Below are 22,524 nucleotides of genomic sequence, written 5' to 3'. Positions count from 1 at the left end.
ACTACAGACCCGTGGCTCTGACATCTGTGGTCATGAAGTCTTTTGAGCGCCTGGTTCTCTCCTACCTCAAGACCCTCACGGCCCCCCTCCTGGACCCCCTGCAGTTTGCATACAGAGCCAACAGGTCTGTAGATGACGCCATCAACATGGCCCTACACTTCATCCTGCAGCATCTGGACTCCCCAGGAACCTATGCCAGGATCCTGTTTGTGGACTTCAGCTCTGCCTTCAATACCATCCTTCCAGACCATCTCCGAGGCAAGCTTTCCCAGATGAATGTGCCTGATCCCATCTGCCGGTGGATCACTGACTTCCTGACGGACAGGAAACAGCATGTGAGGCTGGGAAAGAATGTCTCGGACTCCCGGACCATCAGCACCGGCTCCCCTCAGGGCTGTGTTCTTTCTCCTCTGCTCTTCTCCCTGTATACTAACTGCTGCACCTCCACCCACCAGTCTGTCAAGCTAATCAAGTTTGCAGATGACACCACCGTTATTGGACTCATCTCGGACGGGGATGAGTCTGCCTACAGGAGGGGGGTTGAACGTTTGGTGTCCTGGTGCAGCCACAACAACCTGGTGCTGAATGCCCAGAAGACAGTGGAGATTATTGTGGACTTCAGGAAGCACACAGCTCCACTCCCCCCCATCATCCTGACTGACACCCCCATCACCTCTGTGGACTCATTCCGCTTCCTGGGTACCACCATCACCCAGGACCTGAAGTGGGAGCCCACCATCACCTCCGTCATTAAGAAAGCCCAGCAGAGGATGTACTTCCTGAGGCAGCTGAAGAAATTCAACCTGCCAACACGGACGATGATGCAATTCTACACTGCAATCATCGAGTCCATCCTCACCTCCTCCATCACCGTGTGGTACGCTGGAGCCACTATCAGGGACAAACAGAGACTGCAGCGTGTTGTGCGCTCTGCTGAGAAGGTGATTGGCTGCAGACTCCCATCTCTGCAGGACCTGTACACCTCCAGGACACTGGGGCGTGCAGCTCGGATCTCAGCTGACCCTTCTCACCCTGGACACAGTCTGTTTGACCTGCTCCCCTCAGGCAGGAGGCTCCGGTCCATCCGCACCAGAACCTCTCGCCATAAGAACAGTTTCTTCCCCTCTGCTGTTGGACACATGAACAATAACCGTATGACTGTTCCCACCACTAACACATGACCCTATGCTGTGTTCACTGCATCATTCCATGTTTGGCACTGATCACCACCTGCACTCATGTATATATCATGTATATATCTATCTATCTACTTAGCACTTTTAATTCTTATTCTCATTTTTATTTTCATGTCTATTTAAGCTTAATTTATAACAGTATTTATAACAGTATGTTTGCACTGAAGCACCGCAGCAATTTCCTAATGTTGTAAACCCGCTCAACATTTGGCAATAAAACCCTTTCTGATTCTGATTCTGATTAATAATTAAAATAATTAACTTTCATAGAAAAGGGTTTTTATATTAAATACTTTGGCACATCTCAGTCAAAAGGGGTCAGCTAAACTTCTGAGGTAATCTTGAGTGCAAGGTTGAAGGATTGGTAAGTTCTGAATAGCGTAGGTTGGAAGTATTAACCCTTGTACGGTATTAATTACACCAGTATACTGTATGTATTTAAGAGAAGTTATTTTAAACAACATTAAAAAGTGCACTGTAGGTTTCTGGTTAATAGCTTGTATCTTGAGCAGGATTTCCTTGTAGTCCAGCTGTCCTTTTTGAGGTCAACATCCAAAGAAAAACATGACTCCTCTTTGCTCTCTTTGGAGATTTGACATTCTGCACTAACCTGCTGTTGTGCTGCTTGTAAAGTCAGCTGCCTTCTCTAACGAAACCTTTGAATCTTCAGCAGGCCTTTGCATTACCACAGTTGGAAGTTCTGTGGGTAAATCATTAAGATGAGCGCTACAAGCAGGCCTCCGCCTCTGGAAAGAGCACCTCTCTCACAAGTCAAGGATTAAAATGTTCAGTTTTTATTTTATGTGTGTAATTAAAAAAAATACTTTTAGCTATTAAGCAACTTAGCAGCATTATAAATGCACTGGCAAAAAAAAAACTAAATTAAACTAAATAAATAAAAAAGAAAGCATTTTTGAAAGCAAATTATGGGCACTTTGAACTGAAACAGCCACTGCCACTAGTCTTTGAAAGGTATTAGAGTTGAAGTAATGGGAATCTTGACTAAGTGATTATTGAATATAATATACAAACCCAAAGAACATTTAAGCACATATGCCTGAATTCAATGGAGGCTAAACTTGTTATTTCCTGTTTCTCTTTCCCGTTGTCCCTCTCTGTTTTCGTCTCCCACAGTACCCGAACCATCCAGTGCTGGTAAACCATTAGGGAAACATCCTGAAGGTGACAGCCCACAAGAAAACCCCTCTAAGCCCCCCTTAGTGAAGATGATAGGGGGTTCTTCATCTGCCAGCTGGACACAGTGCTGCAGCCTTGCACTGCTTTTTGCTGGACTTTGCCTGCAGTGGATCCTGTTCTGATGCCAGCACAGGCTGCGGATCAACCTTCACCTCTGTCCCTTTAGGAACCTACATGCACAGAAAAACTCATATACATATCACAGATATAATCCTTACTGCTATCCTCAACCTACATAGATACAAAGGAGAACAGGGCAGATGCAGACTGGTGTCCTGCAGCATCACAATTGTGGGTGTTTGGACAAGCTGATATTATGCACGCTTATCTACAAGGCTACGAGGCTGGACGTGTGTATGCAAACATGCACGTCCTTGTTTCACTTAAACAAACACACCTTTGTGATCCAAAATGAAAGGCCATCATTCTGATTTTACTTACAAACACCTGCCAAAAACGCTTTGTTCTTTTTCTGCTGCTGGTGTTTACTTACCCTTTGATGCTAAAAACCTCGTCACAGCACTGCGTCTCATTTGAAAACTCAACTCATTCATATTTGGGGATTAAGGAATGCATTGACTGCTAGATCAATCCCAGGTATGTGGCCTCATACAGCAGATTTGATATTCTCTAATGACTGCGTGCCTTGGCAGTGATAAGAATGTAACAAGTACACAGGTACAGCACAGGCACACATGCATGGCTGAATTGTGCAGATAAACTAGGTGTGTATAGTATGTAAGTGTACATAGGTGGACAGATTTGGTAGAGTTTATGAGGTTCTGATTGGTGAAAAAAAAAGCTCTTAACTGACTGAGCTGAATAGAGTTTTCGTATTTTTTCTTTTCTTTTTTTTTGTTCTTTTGAGTTAGCTGTGAATGGGCTGTGCTTGTCGCTCAGTACAAAATAAGAAAGGGTGCAAAAAAATTTTAAAAATGCATTATCAAGAATGATGCAGAAATATGCATAATTTTCCTCCTTAAACCTATGACATAAATGGACGGTTTTGGACATTTGAACAAAGTCTGTACATTGTTGATTTTGATCATGTCTATTGTGCATCCATGTTTGTGTATCTACTCATTGAATTACACTTTAATACATGTATAACCTACAGAGCTATCAAAGTCTTTCCCACCATTTCTCATTGGTGACATGACATCAAGGTTTGCCTTTCTATAACCCTAATTTCAGAAATTTGGGACAATTTGTAAACTATAACTGAAAACAGAATGATTTGCTAATCTCATAAACCCTTATTCGATTCACCATAGAACCCAGTAAAATGGTATATATACTTTTCTTTGATGGCAGGAAGATCTCTCAAAAAAGTTGGGACAGGGTCCTGTTTACCACTGTGTAGCAATCACCAATCTGTAAATGTCTAGGAACTGAGGAGGCTGGTTGCAGGACACCAAATGTACAAGCCACCAGTTCCATGCTATCAAAAATGCAGACCTTTGAACTCAGTGCTGATAACAAACCAACACTTTTCCTCTTGAGTCCAGAGGACGTGGCATCCATATTTCCTGAAAAGAATTTTCAATTTTAATTTGTCTGACCAGAACAGTTTTCCATTTCTCCCATTTTAAGTCAAATTAGGCCCAGAAAAAGAAGTGATGTTCCTGGATCACTTCTTTTTGGCTTGATGGAGCTTTAACCTGTATTTGTGTCCACAGACAGTGATTCGTGGAAGTTTTAGTGAGCCCATGCTGTTATTTTTATGTCAGAATCATGTCCGTTATTAATGCAGTGCTGCCTGATGACCTGAAGAGCACAGGAATCCAGCAGTGATTTTTTTTGGCATTTCTCCCTTGCGCACAGAGATTTCTCCAGATTCTCTTTTCCTGATATTACACACTGCGGATGGTATGATATCCAAAGTCTTTACAATTTTATGGTGAAATAGTGAAACTCTGCCACACTGTGATGGTCTTTGTACACTCAATTATGTTACTGACCTCATGCCAATTAACCTACTTAGCTGTGACATTTTCCTTCAGCTATTTTTTAGTAGCAATTACTTATCTAGCCTTTTGTGTCCCAAGATTTTTGACAAATGTTGCTTGCCATCAACTTGAACTTGACCTAATGTTTTTCTGTGTTCTACTGTAAGAAAAATATATCTTTATGAGATATGTTGATTTACAAAAATCCATTAATTTTCATAAATCATAGGATGCTGTTTTTATTTACATTCGACACAGTGTCACAACTTTTTTTTGGAATTGGGGTGGTAAATAATAGGAATTTGAAAACAGGAGCAAACATGACTGCTTTAATTCTAATTTAACAAAATCATTTTTTTTACAAAGTTATGGGCAACTTGTGCTTGATTCATTACAGCAGTAGCCTGTGAGCCCATCTTCTTTTGCTTTTGTCATTTTTTTCTTAAAATATACATACAAAAGCAAAAACAAACCGAGAGTCTCAAACTATTGATGAAGTTGAAGTATTGATGTTTCCAAAGGTCATGCATGACAAGAGAGCAAAAGAAAAATGTGTCAAAAAACTCCCAAAACTAAGTAACGTGGCTTGCTCTTTATACATCTTTTCCTTCTTGTGTAGATTGGTTTTATCCACTGGTACTAGCACAGCAGATTACCAGTAAATGAGGATGATGAATGGTCCCTGTTAAGAAGATGCAGTATAAATGCTGACTACGCCATATGTAAAAGCTACACAGACACAGTGTCTAAACTCAATAGGTCTATATTGTGCTGGCATGCCATACATACAATAAAAGTATTGTAGTTAATGGACAGTAAAGATGACCACACCTATGTGGGTTACAACAGTTCAAACGTTTCACATTTTGGGTCAGGTAATCTTATTTGGTTGTTTTCCTACTTGTATGTTCTGTTCCAGGCCAATGTTCTTTGCACTCACTGGTTCCTTACAGTCATATACCCTCGCATGTGTATAAATGTACATATTTTGCATCACGTGTCATTTGTTTTTTGTCTCATTTCGTCTCTTTTGTATGGGAATGATATAGTGTTGTTGAGCTCTATTAAAAGTGCTCTGCTCTTTCGTTTGCTTCTCTAGCCTGTCCTTAAAGAATACCAGTCACGAACAAAGCAGATCTTCCTACTAGAGACTAACACACATTACACATCGACACAGGTGTTTTTATTTAATACTCTTGGGTCATTTCCCCGACTTTCCTGTTGTTGGTCCTATGCACTTTTCAGCATACCTACATCCATCTTCAACCCAATTTGCATTATAAATACAAAGGCCAGTGTGTATGATCAGGAGCTTTATTTTTTTGTATTGCCTCAACTTCTGTTGCCCTGGTTCCTTAAAAACAAATTTTAAACTTGGGGGGTGGTTACAATACTTTAGATACTTTCTGAACCTGTAAAAGGTTGATGTAATTTGTTTTCCAATGGTTTGACCCATATCATCTAGCTATCATCTCGGTGCACCAGCTAGAGCCAGGAGGGCTTAGCTTTTAGGATAAAGTGTGTGTTCATGCTTGCAGCTGGTCAGCAGTGACAAGGATTGAATTATGAGGGCATGGGCAGGGCAAGCTGTCTCAGTCTGACCTTCTCTATTTGCATCTAGGAAGCCTTTTGCTAAACATATCAGTCTGTGTTTGTGCCAGGAATAGAGGCAAAGGCGGTGTGCAGAAGACATGAATAAGTTTGGCACCGTCAGTCATGATGACAGGGAGGACGTCAGCTCACTGCACTCATGTGAGACTGACCTGTTGACCACTCCTGAGGGGGAACTTTGCCTACTCGTCGAGTTTAATTACCCTTAATTTGTCCCTGAAGTCTTGATATCGTTTTTAGTCAAACACAAAGCACGCACAAGGAGTGCAGAAGCCCATGTTTCTTTTGTGCTATGACGCTGAGAGTACGGTAATCGCCAACGAGATAGCGTGAGGCTATGGTTTAAATCAACTGTATGTCAGGCTGAGGCTGTTTTGGGAGTTATTTTAGCATCACTGCATGTAGCCAGAATAATTACATAGTGTCAGAAGGATTTAGAATTGATGGTATAACTGGTCTCCAGTGTAACAATGATCTTTAGTTATTTTAAAAAAATGCAAAATGGCAATGCATCAGGTGACAGCAGCGCTTCAAGCCTTACCGCACCTCCCACTGTTTTAGCCATCAGCCCAGGAACATATAACTAATAGCACTTTCCTTACTAAAGCACACAACGTGCACAAAAATCATCTGTCACGCACACACGCACACACACACCAATGATCTCATTCACACACCCTGTCTCGCAAATGCACACTTCCAACTGCACGCACGCTGTATTTGATCCTTGGAGTCTATTTCATGCTTGTTGCTATAAAACTGAGTGTCTGCTTGGCTGCAGAGGAGAGAGAGGAGGGTGCCCAGTCTGTCTGTGCATAGCGTGCCTTCTCTTTGCCCAAGCTGTAATTGGGATGGATTGTTCCTGCCTGACAAAACCAAAGCCTGCCATTGGATGAACAAAGCCATGAAAGACTCTAAAATATGAGTCTGAAACTAAAATAGAGTTAGTCTGATAATTGCTTGGAACTTTTATTTCACTCCTTTTATTCATTAAGCAGTTTTGATAAAGACTATAGATGATTCATTGCGTATTTACGCACGTTGAAAGAAACAGTGTGGTCACTGAGTGCAACTGAAAGTTCAGGGCAGGGGACCTGAGGTCACAGCTGCTCAGCTGTCTGTCTGGCGGGGCTATTTTAAACTATGGCACACATCAGCGCTTCTGTCTGACTGGCTTTGCCAGAACACACTTAAACATCCTTGCACACACACACTGCACACATGCATGCAGAAATCTTTACTGCATAGTAAAGAGTAGATCTAACACTAATTCACACAATCAGAGACGAAGAACAGTCACGTCACAGACTGCAAACTGAGCTTTAAGATTCGTACCTGCCTTTTCTCCTCAGATGTTCTCTGAATTCAAGCTGATTGTGCAATACTAGGGTGGCAGTGACAGTACCCCCAACCACCACCCCCAGATTGTCTTACCTTTTCAGCAAGGGGATTACAGTGATGAGCAAAGGAAGAAGGAAAGCGCTGGAAATAGCTTTTCAAAAATGGGCAGTTGGGTGAGGCAGAGGAGAAACGAAGGAGGACCTGCGGCTGCCATTAACCACAGCTCTCCTTCTTGACTTTCACTCGTCAATGTATCAATTTCGCTCTCTTCAGAGGTTTGTCAGTGCTTACAACAAAGTAACACATGCCATCGTTGCAGGATGCTGATCTTTCACCCTGCTCCGCAGGCCAATTAGCATTATGATCAGTGAGTTTTTGAGCTGACTAATTGAGTCCAATTAAATCATTTTCAACACAACATTGCATCAAGAAGAGCCTCGGACATGCTGACAGGGATCAAATCTGCAATAGGATATAATGGATTTTTTTTGTTTTGTTTTTGTCTCCAAACCACTGATTGGCCTCACTTGTCAGTTGTGTTTCACATCATGTACAGTTCTGCTGGCAGTGGGCAAGAAGACAGCATTAAATTGTGTATTTTTCTTGACACTGAGCATGACGATGTTGTCATTTTGTGTCCAATAGTGGGAAAATGCTATTGTGAAGTGATAGACAATTTATTTCTGAAACATAAAACAGAATAAAAGCCAGCACGCATTGACAAAGCTTTTGTGCATGTCAAGAGCTGTAAAAGTTTTCAACATTGTACTTATCAGATCACTCCCTCTGCTCAGCCATTCTGTGTATGAAGAGCATCAAATATGAACAGGCATTTAGCTTTGCAATATTTTCCTATCCCATAAGAATCCCAAATTATTCTCTCCGTTATGAAAGAAAAATAGAGACAGACTTGAATCACCACACTTGCAGTGGACAGCTCGCTCTTTTTAAACACTCACTAATAAGACAGTCTGGCGGCCACAGTAGCAAAAGCTACTGTGGCCGCCAGACTGTGGAATTCTCTTCCTCAGAACTTAAGATCTGCAGACTCAGTGATTACTTTTAAAAAACAGCTTAAAACACATCTTTTTAAAATTGCATTTTGTCAACTTTTGACTGTTTTTGTTTTATACCTTGTGAAGCACTTTGTGATCTTTTATCTAGAAATGTGCTATATAAATAAAATTTTACTTACTTACTTACTTACTTAAGACCCACAGGGGAAGAGATTTTTCAGACCTTGCTCCCTGTCACACTTTTTCAGTATCATACAAGGAAAGATGGGAAAAGGCAAAAGAAAGAACTGTGACTAGAGCAAGAGCTGTTGAATCTCATTGCAGCTGGTGTTACAACATTAAGAAAGGCAACAAACAAAAGCAACAAACTGAGCATGCTCTGAAAGCATCGTGCATTATCATTTGCTGACTTTTTATGCGAATTACAATGCAAATTCTGGGCTTGAGTAAACAAGATGCTGTAACTGCCATGGCATCTTTGTTTAAACCAGTCTTAAAATGCTTTGCTATCTGTAAATGTTTCAACTTTGTGGTTGCATTTTATAGGTTTTGATTTGAAATAAACTCCTTAAAAAACAAATCCTTAATTTTGTTTCTTAACTCAGCATAATGCAAAATGTTTAATTTAATGGAATCTGGTCAAATGAAAGGCAATTGATTGATCTACAGCTAGTTTACACCTAGCCCATTTTCCTTAATGATTCATTATTTGAATAAATAAACATTTTATTTTATATATTTCAGTTGGATTTTACTTAATGATGGTGAATTTATAAATGAAATAAATAATATTAAAATAAAAGCATGGCGGTTTTAAGTTTTTTGTTAATTTTACTCACAATTTAGAGCAGTGGTGCTAGATATAATAGTGCCATTTTAGCAAGCTAACAAAACAAAAGCTGTAGCCTAATTTTAAGGTTGCTTATTGTCTAATCTAGGTTTCAAATCAGTGTTTTTAAGCTGATGTGTAAGGTGAGGGCATGATTAGAATGTAGTGTGCCTTAGTAAGGCGGTGAAGAGAAGCTTGAACATTTGTCAACAGGAAAGTCTGGCCGTTACCAAAACAGTGTAACTTTGTCTTCATGTGACAATGGCCAGCTAGAGAAATGTGGCTCCACCAGCATCAGACCCATTCCAGTTAGATCGCTGGGGTCACCATTGGTGTGCAATGTAAGATCGAGGAGTTTAAGAAGCAGCTGTGTGTGTTAGTATGTGTGTACAAAAGGACGTCTGCCACACATATACGAGGCTGGCCTACAGCTCATGTTGAATTCTCTATAAGGCGTCCTCTGTTTGGCATGCTACAGGCAGCCAGCTTGCTCATGTCCTGGAGATGGATGAGCACCAGTGTGAATGTTCCATTGCTCCCTTGGGTGCCATTCCACCTTTCCAATTCACTATCCCCATCTTTCTGTCCCTGTCAGGGTGGAGGTGAAAATTGTAGCTGACTATTGTATCAGTTTGTTTGGACTTTCCTCATTCATTTGTCTTCTGTATATCTAACGTCAGCGTGTCGTATTATGGTAGAATAGATGTTATGCTTTGTGTGTGCAGGTTAATTTACTTATATGGTGGTTCACATGTGTGTGGCCCAGGACAGGAGGACCATTGATTGGATCTGATTACAGATTCAGAGGTCTCTGTTGCTATGTGACTCTTCAGGAGATGTGAGACAGAAAATCAATGTTGTAGAGCCACTAGGGCTTCACCTTCATACTTATAACATATCCTCTCTTCGCTTCTTCATACCAGATGGAGTTTGGCTTGCATAAGTTTCAGGTTGACTTAACATCCCATGGAACAAAAGAGAGAGACAGCAATTATCGTGCAATTTCAAGTATTTTGTTGGACTGATCGTGAGCAATACTTTCTGTTACTCTGGACTTTCTGAAGATTTTCTTCTTTTTTTCAGCCACTCAACATTGATCTATGAATCATTCAAGCATAAAAACCACGATGAACCAGTGTTTTGTCTACACAAAGCAAAAAGCTTAAAACACATAAATTTATCATGTTTCTTTAGTTGAAATTAAAACAATGACAACAATAACACAACACACAGGCATGAAATGATATGTTGACACCATCAAGGTGATTCCTAAAGAGGTGATTCCTCGTCAGAAATGGAAAGGTGGCTGTCAATCGACAAATAAGGAAGAAAAACAGGTAGCTTTTAATCCACTAAACTGGCTTCATTTTTCAGCATGACAATGACCCTCAAACACACTGCCAGTGCAATGTAACACACTATCAGTCATGGATTGGTATCCCCAGAGCACAGACCTAAACATTATTCAAGTAGTGAGGGATCATCTTGACAGAGAAACAAAAGGCAGTCAACATCCAACAGAGAACTTTGAATGTCCTTCAGAGAAGCTTGGAGAACTATTCCTGAAGAGTACTTAAGGAAATGACAAGGAAGCTTGCCTAAGAGAGTTCAGGATACACTGAAGAACAAAGGTGGTCACATTGAATATTTATTTGTCATTTGTGACCTGAAAATGTAAACTAAACATGTAACAACATTTTTCTCTAAAATATAAAAGTAGCTAAAGAAAAACTGTGCTATAGCTGATTTCTTCACTGATTACCTGTTGAAAAAGTTTTAACTTGAACTGTATGTTTTTACTTAGTTGAGTTTTGATGTCCCAATTGGAGAAAACAGCACTGGGTACATACCAGCTCTGGTCTATACATAACCGCTAAGATGGAAGAAGTTTGCCAAAACCTCCTATTAATCAAACTATTGGAGAGTTTACTTGACGTGTTACTCTCCTTGTCAAACTGTACTTATAGATAGTCTTGCAGTTAGAAGTGACATACATAAAAAGTGCCTCTTTTCCATCAGATGGCCCCAAAGAAATACCGCCCCACTATGGGCACACATGCATCACTGATGGTGACAACATTACATGCTGTGTAGCCATATGTTAGTCACATTTGCTGCTGTAAATGATGAAAAACTCATCAGTGGTGACGCACCCAGCATTTTTCCACTTCTGGAGTGTATACACACATCAATACAGCTTCATTTAAAATCCAACAAAAGAAAGACTGTGTCTCACTTGACAGATTTACAGACTAGATTTGTTTTAGAGTCCAGTTTACATAGCCATAAGGGGGGAACGCTAAGTGAACAATCCATCTAAATGGCAATTCCCCATTAGCAGCTTCACTCTGATCAGTGTGGGCGAGAGAAAAGGCTTAAGACAAACCACGACCAAAGCTCGGGCACTCTCAAAAGCGTTTTGTTTTAAACAGAGAGAATACTGACAATTTATATTTGTGGTAAGAAAAAGCACTTAATGTCTATTAGTGTACATGTGTCTGTTCATCAAACCCAGGCAACGCTTTATGCATCCCACTTTTCATGCAATCTATCTTTTTATAAACAAATTGGAGAAATGAAGGCAAAGCCATGTGATAAAATGCTTTCATTACAGGGGAGGCCTGAGGAATGTTGAAGGAATGTCAGGATAGAAGTTGTTCTAGTGGGAAATTAATGTAGGACTTCTCATAGGGGGGCTGAGAACCACAGAGATGTGGCCTCCCACAGTTTCCGAGGCCACAGAGGGAGATGCTGCCAATCTGAACAAAGATCTGAAGCAGACTAAAAGATATGCGTGCTTAGCTGACTCTGAGCCTTTTGCATGTATCAAAATTGAAGTTTTGCAGCCAGAATCACTGTTTCAACTTCTGTTATGATATCAAGGTCACTGTAAAAAAAAAAATATTCCCAGGAAAATATTAACCACCAAACTTGCTATTTTGTTTCCTAATACTGCATTTGGTTGAAATCAACACACAAAGAAAAATGTTACTATGTTAGCCACTATGTTAGTTTAGGACAGAAGCAACATAAGATTGGAAAATCTGCGTCATGCTTTTTAGCTTTACACAACATAGAATAGCCTAAATTAGATACATGAAAGGGATCGGAACCAAAAAGGACCAGATGGACTTTTACCAACACACCGGTTAAAAGTATATATCATTACTTGTGTGAGAGTTATTCATAAGAGGTTATCATAAATTTTAGATTTTGTCATCTCTTCACATAAGCTTATGAGTTTTCACAGCAAGAGACAGATGAGAGGAGCAGTTCATTCATTCGAAAAGACATATGAGAAATAGAAAAGGAGAACTGATCGTCTAAAAATAGTGTGCAGGTAATTGAATGAAGTTGGAAGAATGAGGTTACACCACTGCCACATTCGTAGAGTCTGTCATTGTGTATGCATTAGAGATTTTTTTGCCTTTTTTGAATAAAGTCACATATCACTGCAAAATATACTGTCAACAAAAAACAAAATCAAAAATGTGTTCAGTGATCATTATTGAAAGGTATTGAAAGTGGTGTTTCAATTAGACTTCATGGACACCGCTCTGTCCGGTGGTAATTTCTGGGAAAGCATTTTGTGGGTGTACCTAAGATTTTCTCCATGCATGGAAAAGACTGGAATGTGCTCAGATTACTGAGCAGCAACAGTGCCAGGATGCCCACAGAGACATACAAAAGCACAACGCAACACACCACAGGGGACATTTCTCATCCACGACAGTGCCTGTTTGCGAGATTAACCCAAAGAATCAAAGGACCATTTGCCATTTTCACTTAATTCCAATAATTTTTTCCCCGCTCCTGTTCACTGAAAGTTCTCTATTTCTTCTATTTCCTGCACTTTATCCTCACCATTCTGAATGCAAATCCCTCCCTGCCGCTTTCTCCCCTCAGCTCACTTCTCTGTCATTTTCCCTAAGTCATCCATCATCATATTCTCTCCCCTCCTTATCTTGCCTCATAAGCTCACCCACCCCCCTCCACAGTTTCCTTCGCTATTTCTCATTTTTCTCTACAATATAATCTGTCTACCCTTTGCACTAACCATCAACATTTCTCCTTTTTCTGTCATCATCTGTCTTTGGCAACTGTGGAGGGCTCCGTGTTTGGAGATGGGCAAATCTAGGTTTTTCTGGAAGCTGCGTGTGCACAGACAGATGCTGGGTAAATGTGATCAAGGGGACAATAAAGTAGATCAAAAATGGCAATGCAAAATGGCTAGCAAGAAGAAAAAAACAAGCTTTAAAACAACTCAAACTTTTGTTTTTTAAAGTGTTTAAACGTGTAAGGATGTAGGTATGATCGTTTGGACTCGCCACGCTCGTACAAGGAAGGAAAAAAATGGCAAAACAGAGAGAAAATGTAAATGAAACTGACTGATGCAAAGAGGCATTGACTGAGAAACAAGAAAAGAGGGAGACAGATCAAGTGAGTGATGCATACACACTTGAGCACTCCAGTGAATGTGCTGAACTCTGGCTAATGGTTGACATAAAAACCCAGAGAGGATGCAGAATCGATGCTATCTGCAAGAGCCCAGGATGAGACTGGTTTTAGGGAGAGGACACAATGATCTCGCTCTAAAGGCCGATTACATCTGTTGAAACAGCACACTTATATTTACATAAAAACCATGCTGAGGCCTTGCCGGGAGCCCTGTACACTGGCCACTGCTGTTGCTTTTTCTGTCTCTCAAGCAATGTTTTAACCACTTTGAGACCCGAGTGCACTCACACTGTTGAAATCTAGATGTGGTTTCAAGAACAACTTTCCACTCCTTTAGTTTTCATTTTCAGAAGGTGCCACGCAATGGAGGCATTTCAGTCAATGGGGAATTTCCCAGAAAAGCTGACATTAACATGTGCAGGTTTCACAATTACTTTTCTTATACAAACAATGAAACTAAATTGGAAAACACAGAGGTCTTGCATTTGACAGCAATGAATTCTAGCACGCGCATTTCAGTCCAGTTATTAAGAGGCAGAAAGTAGAACCTTGTACAGTAATCTAAAGGCTGCTGTGGGGAAATAAAATTACAATTTAAGTTTATTCCAAACCATTTTATATAAAATTCCTTTCCTAAATATGAATATTTATACAAGGCAAAGCCATTTTCTTTAATTACTATAAATGAGTCAGTTTCAAAGTGATTTATTACCCAGTGTTTCCCTTCAAATTACAGTTCTGTTTATTGATCTTTTATTAGGCAATGCAGTGGGAGAATGACTTGTTAAAGCCCCAGAGGTGAGCCTAATAATGCTTAGTATCACATTTCAACATGGCTATCCCTAACGAAAAACAAAATGGTCCAACTGTAAATCTGTTGCAATGACAAAGGAGGAGAGGAAGTACTGACAACAGACAGCAACAGCTCTGATAAGATAACCCTTGAGTTGTGGTTCAGGGTTACTGTTGCTGCAACTGGGTGGACAAAAAATGGAATAGTGGGGTCCCAATGAACTCTGTTATGGATCAACTGTCTTAAAAATACAAACTACTGTGATTTCTTCATACTCTTGTAACCTGCAGTAACCTTTTAAATGGGCAATTTACTGATAACTATTAACAGTTTATTACACAGTATATGAACAAAAGTACTACAGGAGCTGCTTGCTGTGGAAATCCACACCATGCAGCTCCTGGTACTCAGTGTTCATGCTGATGTTAAAGTGAAATGAGGCTTGGAACTATGCAGTTACTGAACCAGAAGAGCATTGGCAACGTTTATGCACTACGCGTTTCAGCAGCTGGCAACCCCCCCTTTGTAACTTTATGTGGTCTAAAGTTTTGTGGCTGTGGTTCCTAAATCCTTCCCGTTGCACTTACAGCTGATGGTGGAATGTCTAGAAAGGAAGAAACTTCCCAAACTGTCTTGTTGCCACAATGGATGCCACAATCCTATTAACACACCGTGCTTGAATTCGGTAAGCTTTCTTAGGGTGACTCATTCTTGCACATGTGCTTGCAAAGACAGACTGCACGGCTAGGTGCTTGACTTTATAATCATGTGACAACAAGACCAAAAACACCTGAATTCAAAGATTAAGATATTTGGCCCAATACTTTTCTCTTCATAGTTTATTTATACTATGCTGTGTCTTTTACACGAAAAGACGTTTAATTTGCTGCAATTTTTTTCTGAAGGAAAGCGTAAGAATTTCCCTTTACAACTATCCAGTTTCGAACCAAGCGCGAGGGTTTTTTTCTAGGAAGATTTAGTCTAACATCTATAGTATTTCTGTAGAGATGCTCACCACATAATTACTGCACAAGTAGGCTAAAATGAGTGGCCTCTCACCCCATGCTCTCTTCTTTCTTTGCTACCATTCTGCCTCCCCTCATCTGCTCTCCCCTGTCTCCTCAACTTCCCCCAGCATCCTGCCCTTCATTAGGGGGCCTTTCATGGTCAGAGCCAATAAAACTTCAATGAGAGGCAGCCTGAAGAAAACATGGCTGTTCTGTGGCTTTACTGAGCATTAATTACATAATCTTGATGCCAGACAGTAGAGGGCCAATCAGTTCTCCGACAGCTCTGCCGACCTATGGCCACATGTGGGTCCCAGTCAGACACATAAACTCACATTACACACACCAACCGCCTTTGACACAGACACATATACACATAAAGGTCAGGCATACACAAACCCATATATAATACTGGCTGACATATTATTGCTGACACACTTTGAGCCCACCAGATTTAACCTCTGGCCACATGTGCTTAGCGCTGCCTGCTTTTCCCCTTGGCGCAACAAGAAAAGTGAAGCAACATTATTACACATAATTAGCGAGTGGGTTCGGTCTGCTGTGTGGCACAGAGCTGCACATTCCTGAACTTCTAGCAGACTAACTGCAATGGTGATTTTCCAAAAAAAAAAAAAAAAACTCCACACATGAGCAAATATGAGGAAGACACTTGACATTGCAGAGCGAAGGTGTAATTCATGCCCACTCACTTTAGAGCTGCAATAATGGGCAGCGAGCGCAGCCATTTGTCATTTGGTGATATCCGAGATTCTGTCCTTTTTGTTTGGACTCATCCAGTGATGAGGAACAGACTAATTATAGAGTCACATTTCCTAATGGATTCATAAACATAGTCAGTCTACATAAATAGAATGATTTAGAGGCAGGAAATGACTGTGCATGCCATGTGGATCTCTCCCATTCTCTCTCTCTCTCTGCCTTTCAGTTCGGTTTTTCTATCTGTCAGACGATGCCCACTTACTGCACGGACTGCACGGGAGTTTTTTTTTTCCATGTGTCGGTGAGATGATTTGCAGAGGCATCTTCTTGTGCAAACAAGCCTTTAAAAAGCATCTCCCACGGGAGTGACACCATTAAATACTGTCTGATTCAGTTTCACGCACTGAAATGACTAATGGGATATTATTTTAAGTAAAGTAACTGCATATGTCTCTTAATTTATGTGACACAATGTAAATCCAGACATCCATATCCTTGACTCAGTTGAAGGCTTTTTGAAAAAGTTGTGTATTGCATTAAAACAACCCCATAATCTTTTTTTTTTAAATTTTTTTAATCTTATGCCCACGTGCGTGGTTATGTGGTAGGTGTGGTATGAGGCTTGCACTCTTCTAACAGCCCTTTCTATTCCTGGCTATCCGAAGGAAGGAAGGAAGGAAGGAAGGAAGGAAGGAAGAAAGAAACACTGCCTGCAGTGTTTGAAGTCACTGATCCTATTAAATCTAATGAATAAACTAAAAATGTAGATTATCTTTTCAACTTTTTGTTATTTTGACATCTATGCTACAATAAACCAATAGGACGTGAAGGGTCATTACTTGACATATAATAAAAGCGTGTTTGATGCCCAAAAGGTCACATGAGGCCTAAAAGCAATTTAAAAACATTCTCGGGCTTGTTCATTCTCGGGCTTGATATTAACACGTACAGAAAATGAAGTTAACGAAGGCATTCAGCGGGTGACAGGTAAGCCGGGAACGGCATCAAGGCAGGTAATGACTTGCTGGCGGAGTAATTGCACCTTGAGGAGTGATGTACACAAATGCTCTGCAGACTGGAGGAGACGCTTCTCAGGGCTGACCTGTATTGTGGGTAGGCACCTGGGCGCAGGGGCGGGCCCACAATTCATCTGTGACACCCGGTCGGTGGCTAACAAGCTGTCAGAGGCGTAGAGGACGTTCTTTAACTCAGATCCAGACCACCTTATCGTGCACAGACTACCAGGATGCCTCGGAGGCTTCACAAAGCTAAACAAACCTGTTAAACTGTAAGTTTACTCTGAAACGTGTCCAAAAATAACTAATAGATACAACAGAATGAAACAAAAATTGGAAGAGTATCAAGAAACCTATGCGCTCCCCCTTCTCTCTCTCTCTCTCTCTCTCTCTCTCTCTCGCTCTCTCCCTCGCTCTCCCCTTTCTCCCTCTCTCTCCGCCTCCTTCTCACTCCACAGAGTGGTAGCGCTGGCACAGCATCGTCCAGAAACCCCTGAGCTGCGGTACTTGCCTCTGTACATCTCTTTACACAGCTCGTCACCGGTAGGTATGAATCAACACAACATAGCTGCGTGGTTTTTAACCAGCACGTTGCAATTTTGACTATTTTTTTGTTTCTTTGTTTTTAAAAGCGGCTAACGGGTAACCTGTTTTTTTTTTATCTTCCGCCTCTCTCCGAGCAGGTAAGCCAAAAAAGAAAAAAAAAAAGAAAAAGAAAAGACAAGAAAATCATTGGATATACGAGAGAAGAGACCCGCTCATTTTGGCAATCTGCGTGAGAAGATTAATTGAGGGGGGGTAAGAAAGCTCCTGCCCTCTTCACAGCGGCCAGCTTTAGAAGTGAGAAGAGACGGGACCTCTGCGCTTGGAGGAATCGCTCCTGTGCCGGCAGCAGTGTGCGGATTGCAGACACAGACTTAGCAGACGCACTGAAGGGGCAGAGGGAAGACAGGAAGGTGGAGGATATTTTACGCACAACAGGGCCAAGCAACCCCAATTTAAAGAAGCCGGGAGTCTGCTACTCCGAGTAGAACTCGGTGTTCGGTCGGATTTGCACTTGACTGAGTCCATAGACACAATTAGACTCTATGTGGTCGGCCGGCATGGATTCCTTCATTATAGCGGCGCTGGCAGTGTGCTCTCTAACGGCACCAGCTTATGGGGAAAAAGGGACGAGCAAAGCCCGGAGTTGTTCTGATATCAAGGTGTTTTACAAAGGAAAGGGGTTCCTTGTGGAAGATGTCCCTCAGTTTGAAATATCAGGTAAGCTTTTGTTCGTGTTGTGCGTACTACACCTCATCTTTACCCCTAAAACTGTAAATGACACGCAAAAACACGTTAATTATACCCGTAAGAGCCACACAGCTGCTTTAAACAGTATCATAATCTCTTTGCAAAATCCCGCTAAGAATGGTAGACTGATTGGGACAAAGTCACCACTAGGCTGTGTATATCCAAGTTGTGTATAAATGACATTGGTTCACAAACTCTTAATTTTGTGCACACAGAGGATCTACAGGAAATTGTAACTCAACGGTGCCTTCATCAAAAAGTTTTTCGGTTTTTTTTCTGGTGTAACTGAAAGCAGAGAAGATATCCATCTTTCATGTCACATGGTAAAGCACAAGAGCTCTGTATGTCTTAAGATGAAACACCGCTTTGAAAAGATAGTATGACAGCCCAGGCAATCTGTCTATTTGATTCCTGATCAAAACTATGAGAAATCATCCCACACTCAGCATTTTGGAAACACAGATATATGATATGTGCTTCACTTTCAGTTTTCCTTCATTAGAGAAACAAAAAAAAGCTGCTAACTCCTAAAGACACTCCCTAATTCTGCCTCTTCTTTAAACTGTGTCATCCTCTTGTGGGGAATTGCCAGCCTATAAATTGCCAGTCACTTGACCATGTGCTGTAACCATGCAAATATGATGCTGCTCACTGTGTCATTCAGGGGCTGATGTAAGGCAGTCACAAGCCCCTTTGCAGTTTAGATGATTGCATGTTTGCCTCCCCTGGAATTCAGTGCAATGCTTTCAAGCATATAAACACACACACACACACACACACACACACACACACACACACACACACACACACACACACACACACACACACACACACACACTTTTCTGCTCTATAGTTACAGTATCACACATGCAAGGACAGGACATCTATGCTCATGGTCCCGTTTTTTATGTAGATTCAAATGGAACATCACTCACTTTTAAACTCTTTTTGAACTTTTTCCATTTCCGCAGACTCTGAATGCAGCAAGTGCCTTTCAAAGAAAAGTAAAAAAAAAAAAAAAAAGTAGATGGCAACACATACAAAGCAATCTACTCAATTTACATTTGGATTTTGCAAAAAGACACCTTTTCCTATCCCAGATTGACATACACTTTTTTCCTCCACTGTCCAATTCCCCGTCCCGAGAGCCAGCAGCAGCAGATAAACTCGCCTCCCCTGTGAAGATTGAGAGGTTGGTCAGCACAGACTGAACAGTTCCGAGACAAGAGTGTCACGCATCTCACACCCTTGACCCTTGCACAAAACTGTGATCTGTTTTCCGGTTAAGTTCTAACACAACACAGTGTGGATGCAGGAAAAAAAAAAGGGGGGGGGGGGGGATGTGGTTTAGAAAAGTCAGATATTCTTTTTAAACTCTCTTAGTTTTCTGCTTAATGTTGAGCTCTCTCTGAGAGGCAACAGGATGAGTGTGAATGGGGAGCACGATAACGCAAAGTAGACCCTTTCAAGTGATTACACTCTTAGGTAGGGTAGTTGAAAAGATCAAATTTGACAGTGCTATAGAAAGCAGATGAAACTGTAAAAAAAAAAAATCCCTCCATTTATCTTTAGTTAGCAGTAAAGGGCCAAGTGGTAAGTGGACACTTCTCATTTACTTGACAGACACATTGAATAAATCAATTGACGGAATTAACACCAGCCCTGGTTCCTTAGAGATACCCCCTTCTTCTAAATGACTGTAATCCATAATGCTTTAAAGAGGGAATCTGTCTTGTCACGACATTAACTGTATCACTTGTTTCAATCAATGACGTGGAGCTTACTTAAGTTTGGGGTCAATGCCTCCTCAGTGAGAGAGGAGAGGGAGACACAGGAACTGAGGATGAGAAAAAAGACAGATGAGACAATGGGTAGGCTTTGCACATCAGCAATACTTTCCTTGTGTCTCTATATTTTTGTTCTCTAGCATAAAATACACTTCAGGTGCTCAATTGAGGCATTTTAAAAATCGTGTAAAAAAAAAAAAACCAAAAAAGAAGGATTTAATTTATTCCTCCAAAATATGAGCCGCCCGAATGCTGCAGTTGATCTCTGACATTTGCAGAGTTTGTTTCCTGCTGTGACACGGGGGTTCGATCAGCGTAAAGTATTGGCTGGGCCTGACTCAAGGTCACATGCTGAGTGACTCAGTTTTGGGAGGAAGAGTTGCATTCCAACTGTGAAAATGATGTCGACTTTCAGTACTTTGAAATCCTTTTTTCATGGCCACTGCACAGTTTATGAAATAATTATTACTCAGGCATGGAAAGCAGTTCGTGCAGTTATGAGCCAAACACTAAATTTCTTTTTTAAGATGTATAAATCTTGAGCATGGAGTGCGGACATCTAAGTAAATCAAATTTGAACAAGATAGACAAGTTCTGAACTAAGTTCATTTCTGTTAATTTGACTTTTTTAAGGCATTAAGTATACATGTGCAGTAAATCTGACCCCATATCACAGGCTCCATCTGATTATCCTCAGTCAGCAGTGAATAAAGGTTCCTAGATGCACATGGATGTGCCTCCTTTAGCATCTTGGATAGTCCCCTACTCTTAAGTAATTTGCCCTGCAGAAAAAGCCACGAGGAGGAGAGCTATTGAGTTAAGGGTGAGCTGTTTGTTATCACTGTGTTGACGTAATGCTTACCGGACCATGGGGGAACTATAATTTGAGCTCCTTAAACAAGTTCACAGGGGCTAAAGTGAGCTAATTGATGCTTTTAAATGAGCATGATGATGCTATTTCGGCTCTGTAGAGTGTAATCAGTTTTGGAAACAGCTTTTTTTTTCATCCATGTTTACCAAAAATGGATGATTGATTTTTATGTCTCCTCGCTGCGCTGCCCCCTCCCTGTCCCACCCCATCATGACAGTCTTGATGACTTATCCTGTTGTCTTTCAGGGGATGACATTCTTCATCTCTCTGTGTTTCTCTCTCATCGGCTCTTAAAGAGAGAGGCGCCAGGCACTCTTTGAAAGCAGTTGGCAGCCACCGAGCGTTAGATCCTCAATGTCACATAAGCCTATACAAAGAGACAAGCTGTATGAGACATCTGCAGGAAGGCTGGTAACATTTTGGTATGCCATTGATTTTCCCATGCTGTATTTGTGTTGTTGGTTGCTGGTTGCTACACACTGACTGTGAGTTGCACAGTGCTCTGGAGTGTCATTATAACCAGTGTTTGGCTAATGATACAGTAGGACTGCTATTTACCAAGGCTGCTAGGAACTCTTCTTGACTAAAGACTGGCTTGTGGCTGGAAATATGGACTGGTCTGTATGGCAGCCCACCATGAGAAGTATGAGAATGTTTTGAACTCGACAGCTTCACTTAGAATTTAGGGGGGGAAAGTAGCACTGAAGTTAAAAGCTGGTTACTCCTCTCATCTCTTTGACTAAGGCTAATAATATTAAATTAATAATATTAAAATACTGGCTGCTAAGAGTGTTTGCTTCCCCTTACTCCTCTTTTCAGCCAGAGGTTAAATGTAGAAGAAGTCCATTGCCAGTAAAAAAAAAAAAAAGCTGGCAAGCCACAGAAAGGCTGCAAAATCAACTCCACAACAGCAAACAAATAGTAAATGGTGAAATTATGGGTGCTAGTATTGCTTACTATCTTGAGCAGCACTATTTTTGTATGGCTATTGCAGAGGCCCATGTTCAAATCTGCTCTGGGGTTTTTATGATAGGACTTTCAATTGTCCTATCATAATAAAGGCTAAAAAGCCTCCCAAAGTAAATGGGTATTTTATTAAAATATAGATTATATTTGGAAAGTTGCAGTAAGACGCTTGTGGTGTCGTATCATTTATGCACCCTCAGCAATGTACTCTCATGCCAGTAAGGATAATAAAAAAAATAATTCCACAGTCTTACAGATTATTTGGACATCATTGTCCCACTGTGTTCTTATTAGCTTACTCTCAAGTGGATGCATTATGTTATTGTAACAGCAAAGAGCTATACTATAATGAAAGTGCGTTTGCAGGAAATGAAGACAAGCTTGGTTAAGCACTTTGCACTATTAAAATATTAGTTTTACATTTTACATTTACTTTTTTTCCCCTTTGTTAGTTTCCTTTGCTGTGAAGTATAT

At 40.8% G+C, this 22,524-nt stretch overlaps 2 protein-coding genes across 4 annotated transcripts in view; both read left to right on the top strand.

The window, feature by feature from the left end:
* gpc5c (glypican 5c) overlaps window positions 1-5,390 on the top strand; it is a 110,657-nt gene extending 105,267 nt beyond the window's left edge. For both annotated transcript variants that reach the window (XM_080862147.1, XM_080862146.1), the window contains one exon: window positions 2,331-5,390. In XM_080862147.1, the coding sequence (XP_080718273.1) occupies window positions 2,331-2,515 (185 nt within the window). In that variant the 3' untranslated portion in view covers window positions 2,516-5,390. The remainder of the gene's footprint in view (window positions 1-2,330) is intronic.
* An 11,931-nt stretch (window positions 5,391-17,321) lies between these two features.
* The window catches only part of gpc1b (glypican 1b), a 60,048-nt gene continuing 54,845 nt past the window's right edge, over window positions 17,322-22,524 (top strand). Inside the window, exons 1-3 of one of the 2 annotated variants that reach the window (XM_080861763.1) lie at window positions 17,322-17,405; window positions 17,592-17,676; window positions 17,817-18,396. In XM_080861763.1, coding sequence (XP_080717889.1) covers window positions 18,222-18,396 — 175 coding nt within the window. In that variant the 5' untranslated portion in view covers window positions 17,322-17,405; window positions 17,592-17,676; window positions 17,817-18,221. Of the gene's footprint in view, window positions 17,406-17,591; window positions 17,681-17,816; window positions 18,397-22,524 lie in introns of both variants that reach the window. The other variant, XM_080861764.1, reaches the window with a different exon arrangement.

Source organism: Rhamphochromis sp. 'chilingali', assembly GCF_963969265.1.
Source record: "Rhamphochromis sp. 'chilingali' genome assembly, chromosome: 16".
Lineage (NCBI taxonomy): Eukaryota > Metazoa > Chordata > Actinopteri > Cichliformes > Cichlidae > Rhamphochromis > Rhamphochromis sp. 'chilingali'.
Note: the sequence above shows the minus strand (reverse complement) of the source record. Positions and strands in the feature narration are given on the sequence as shown.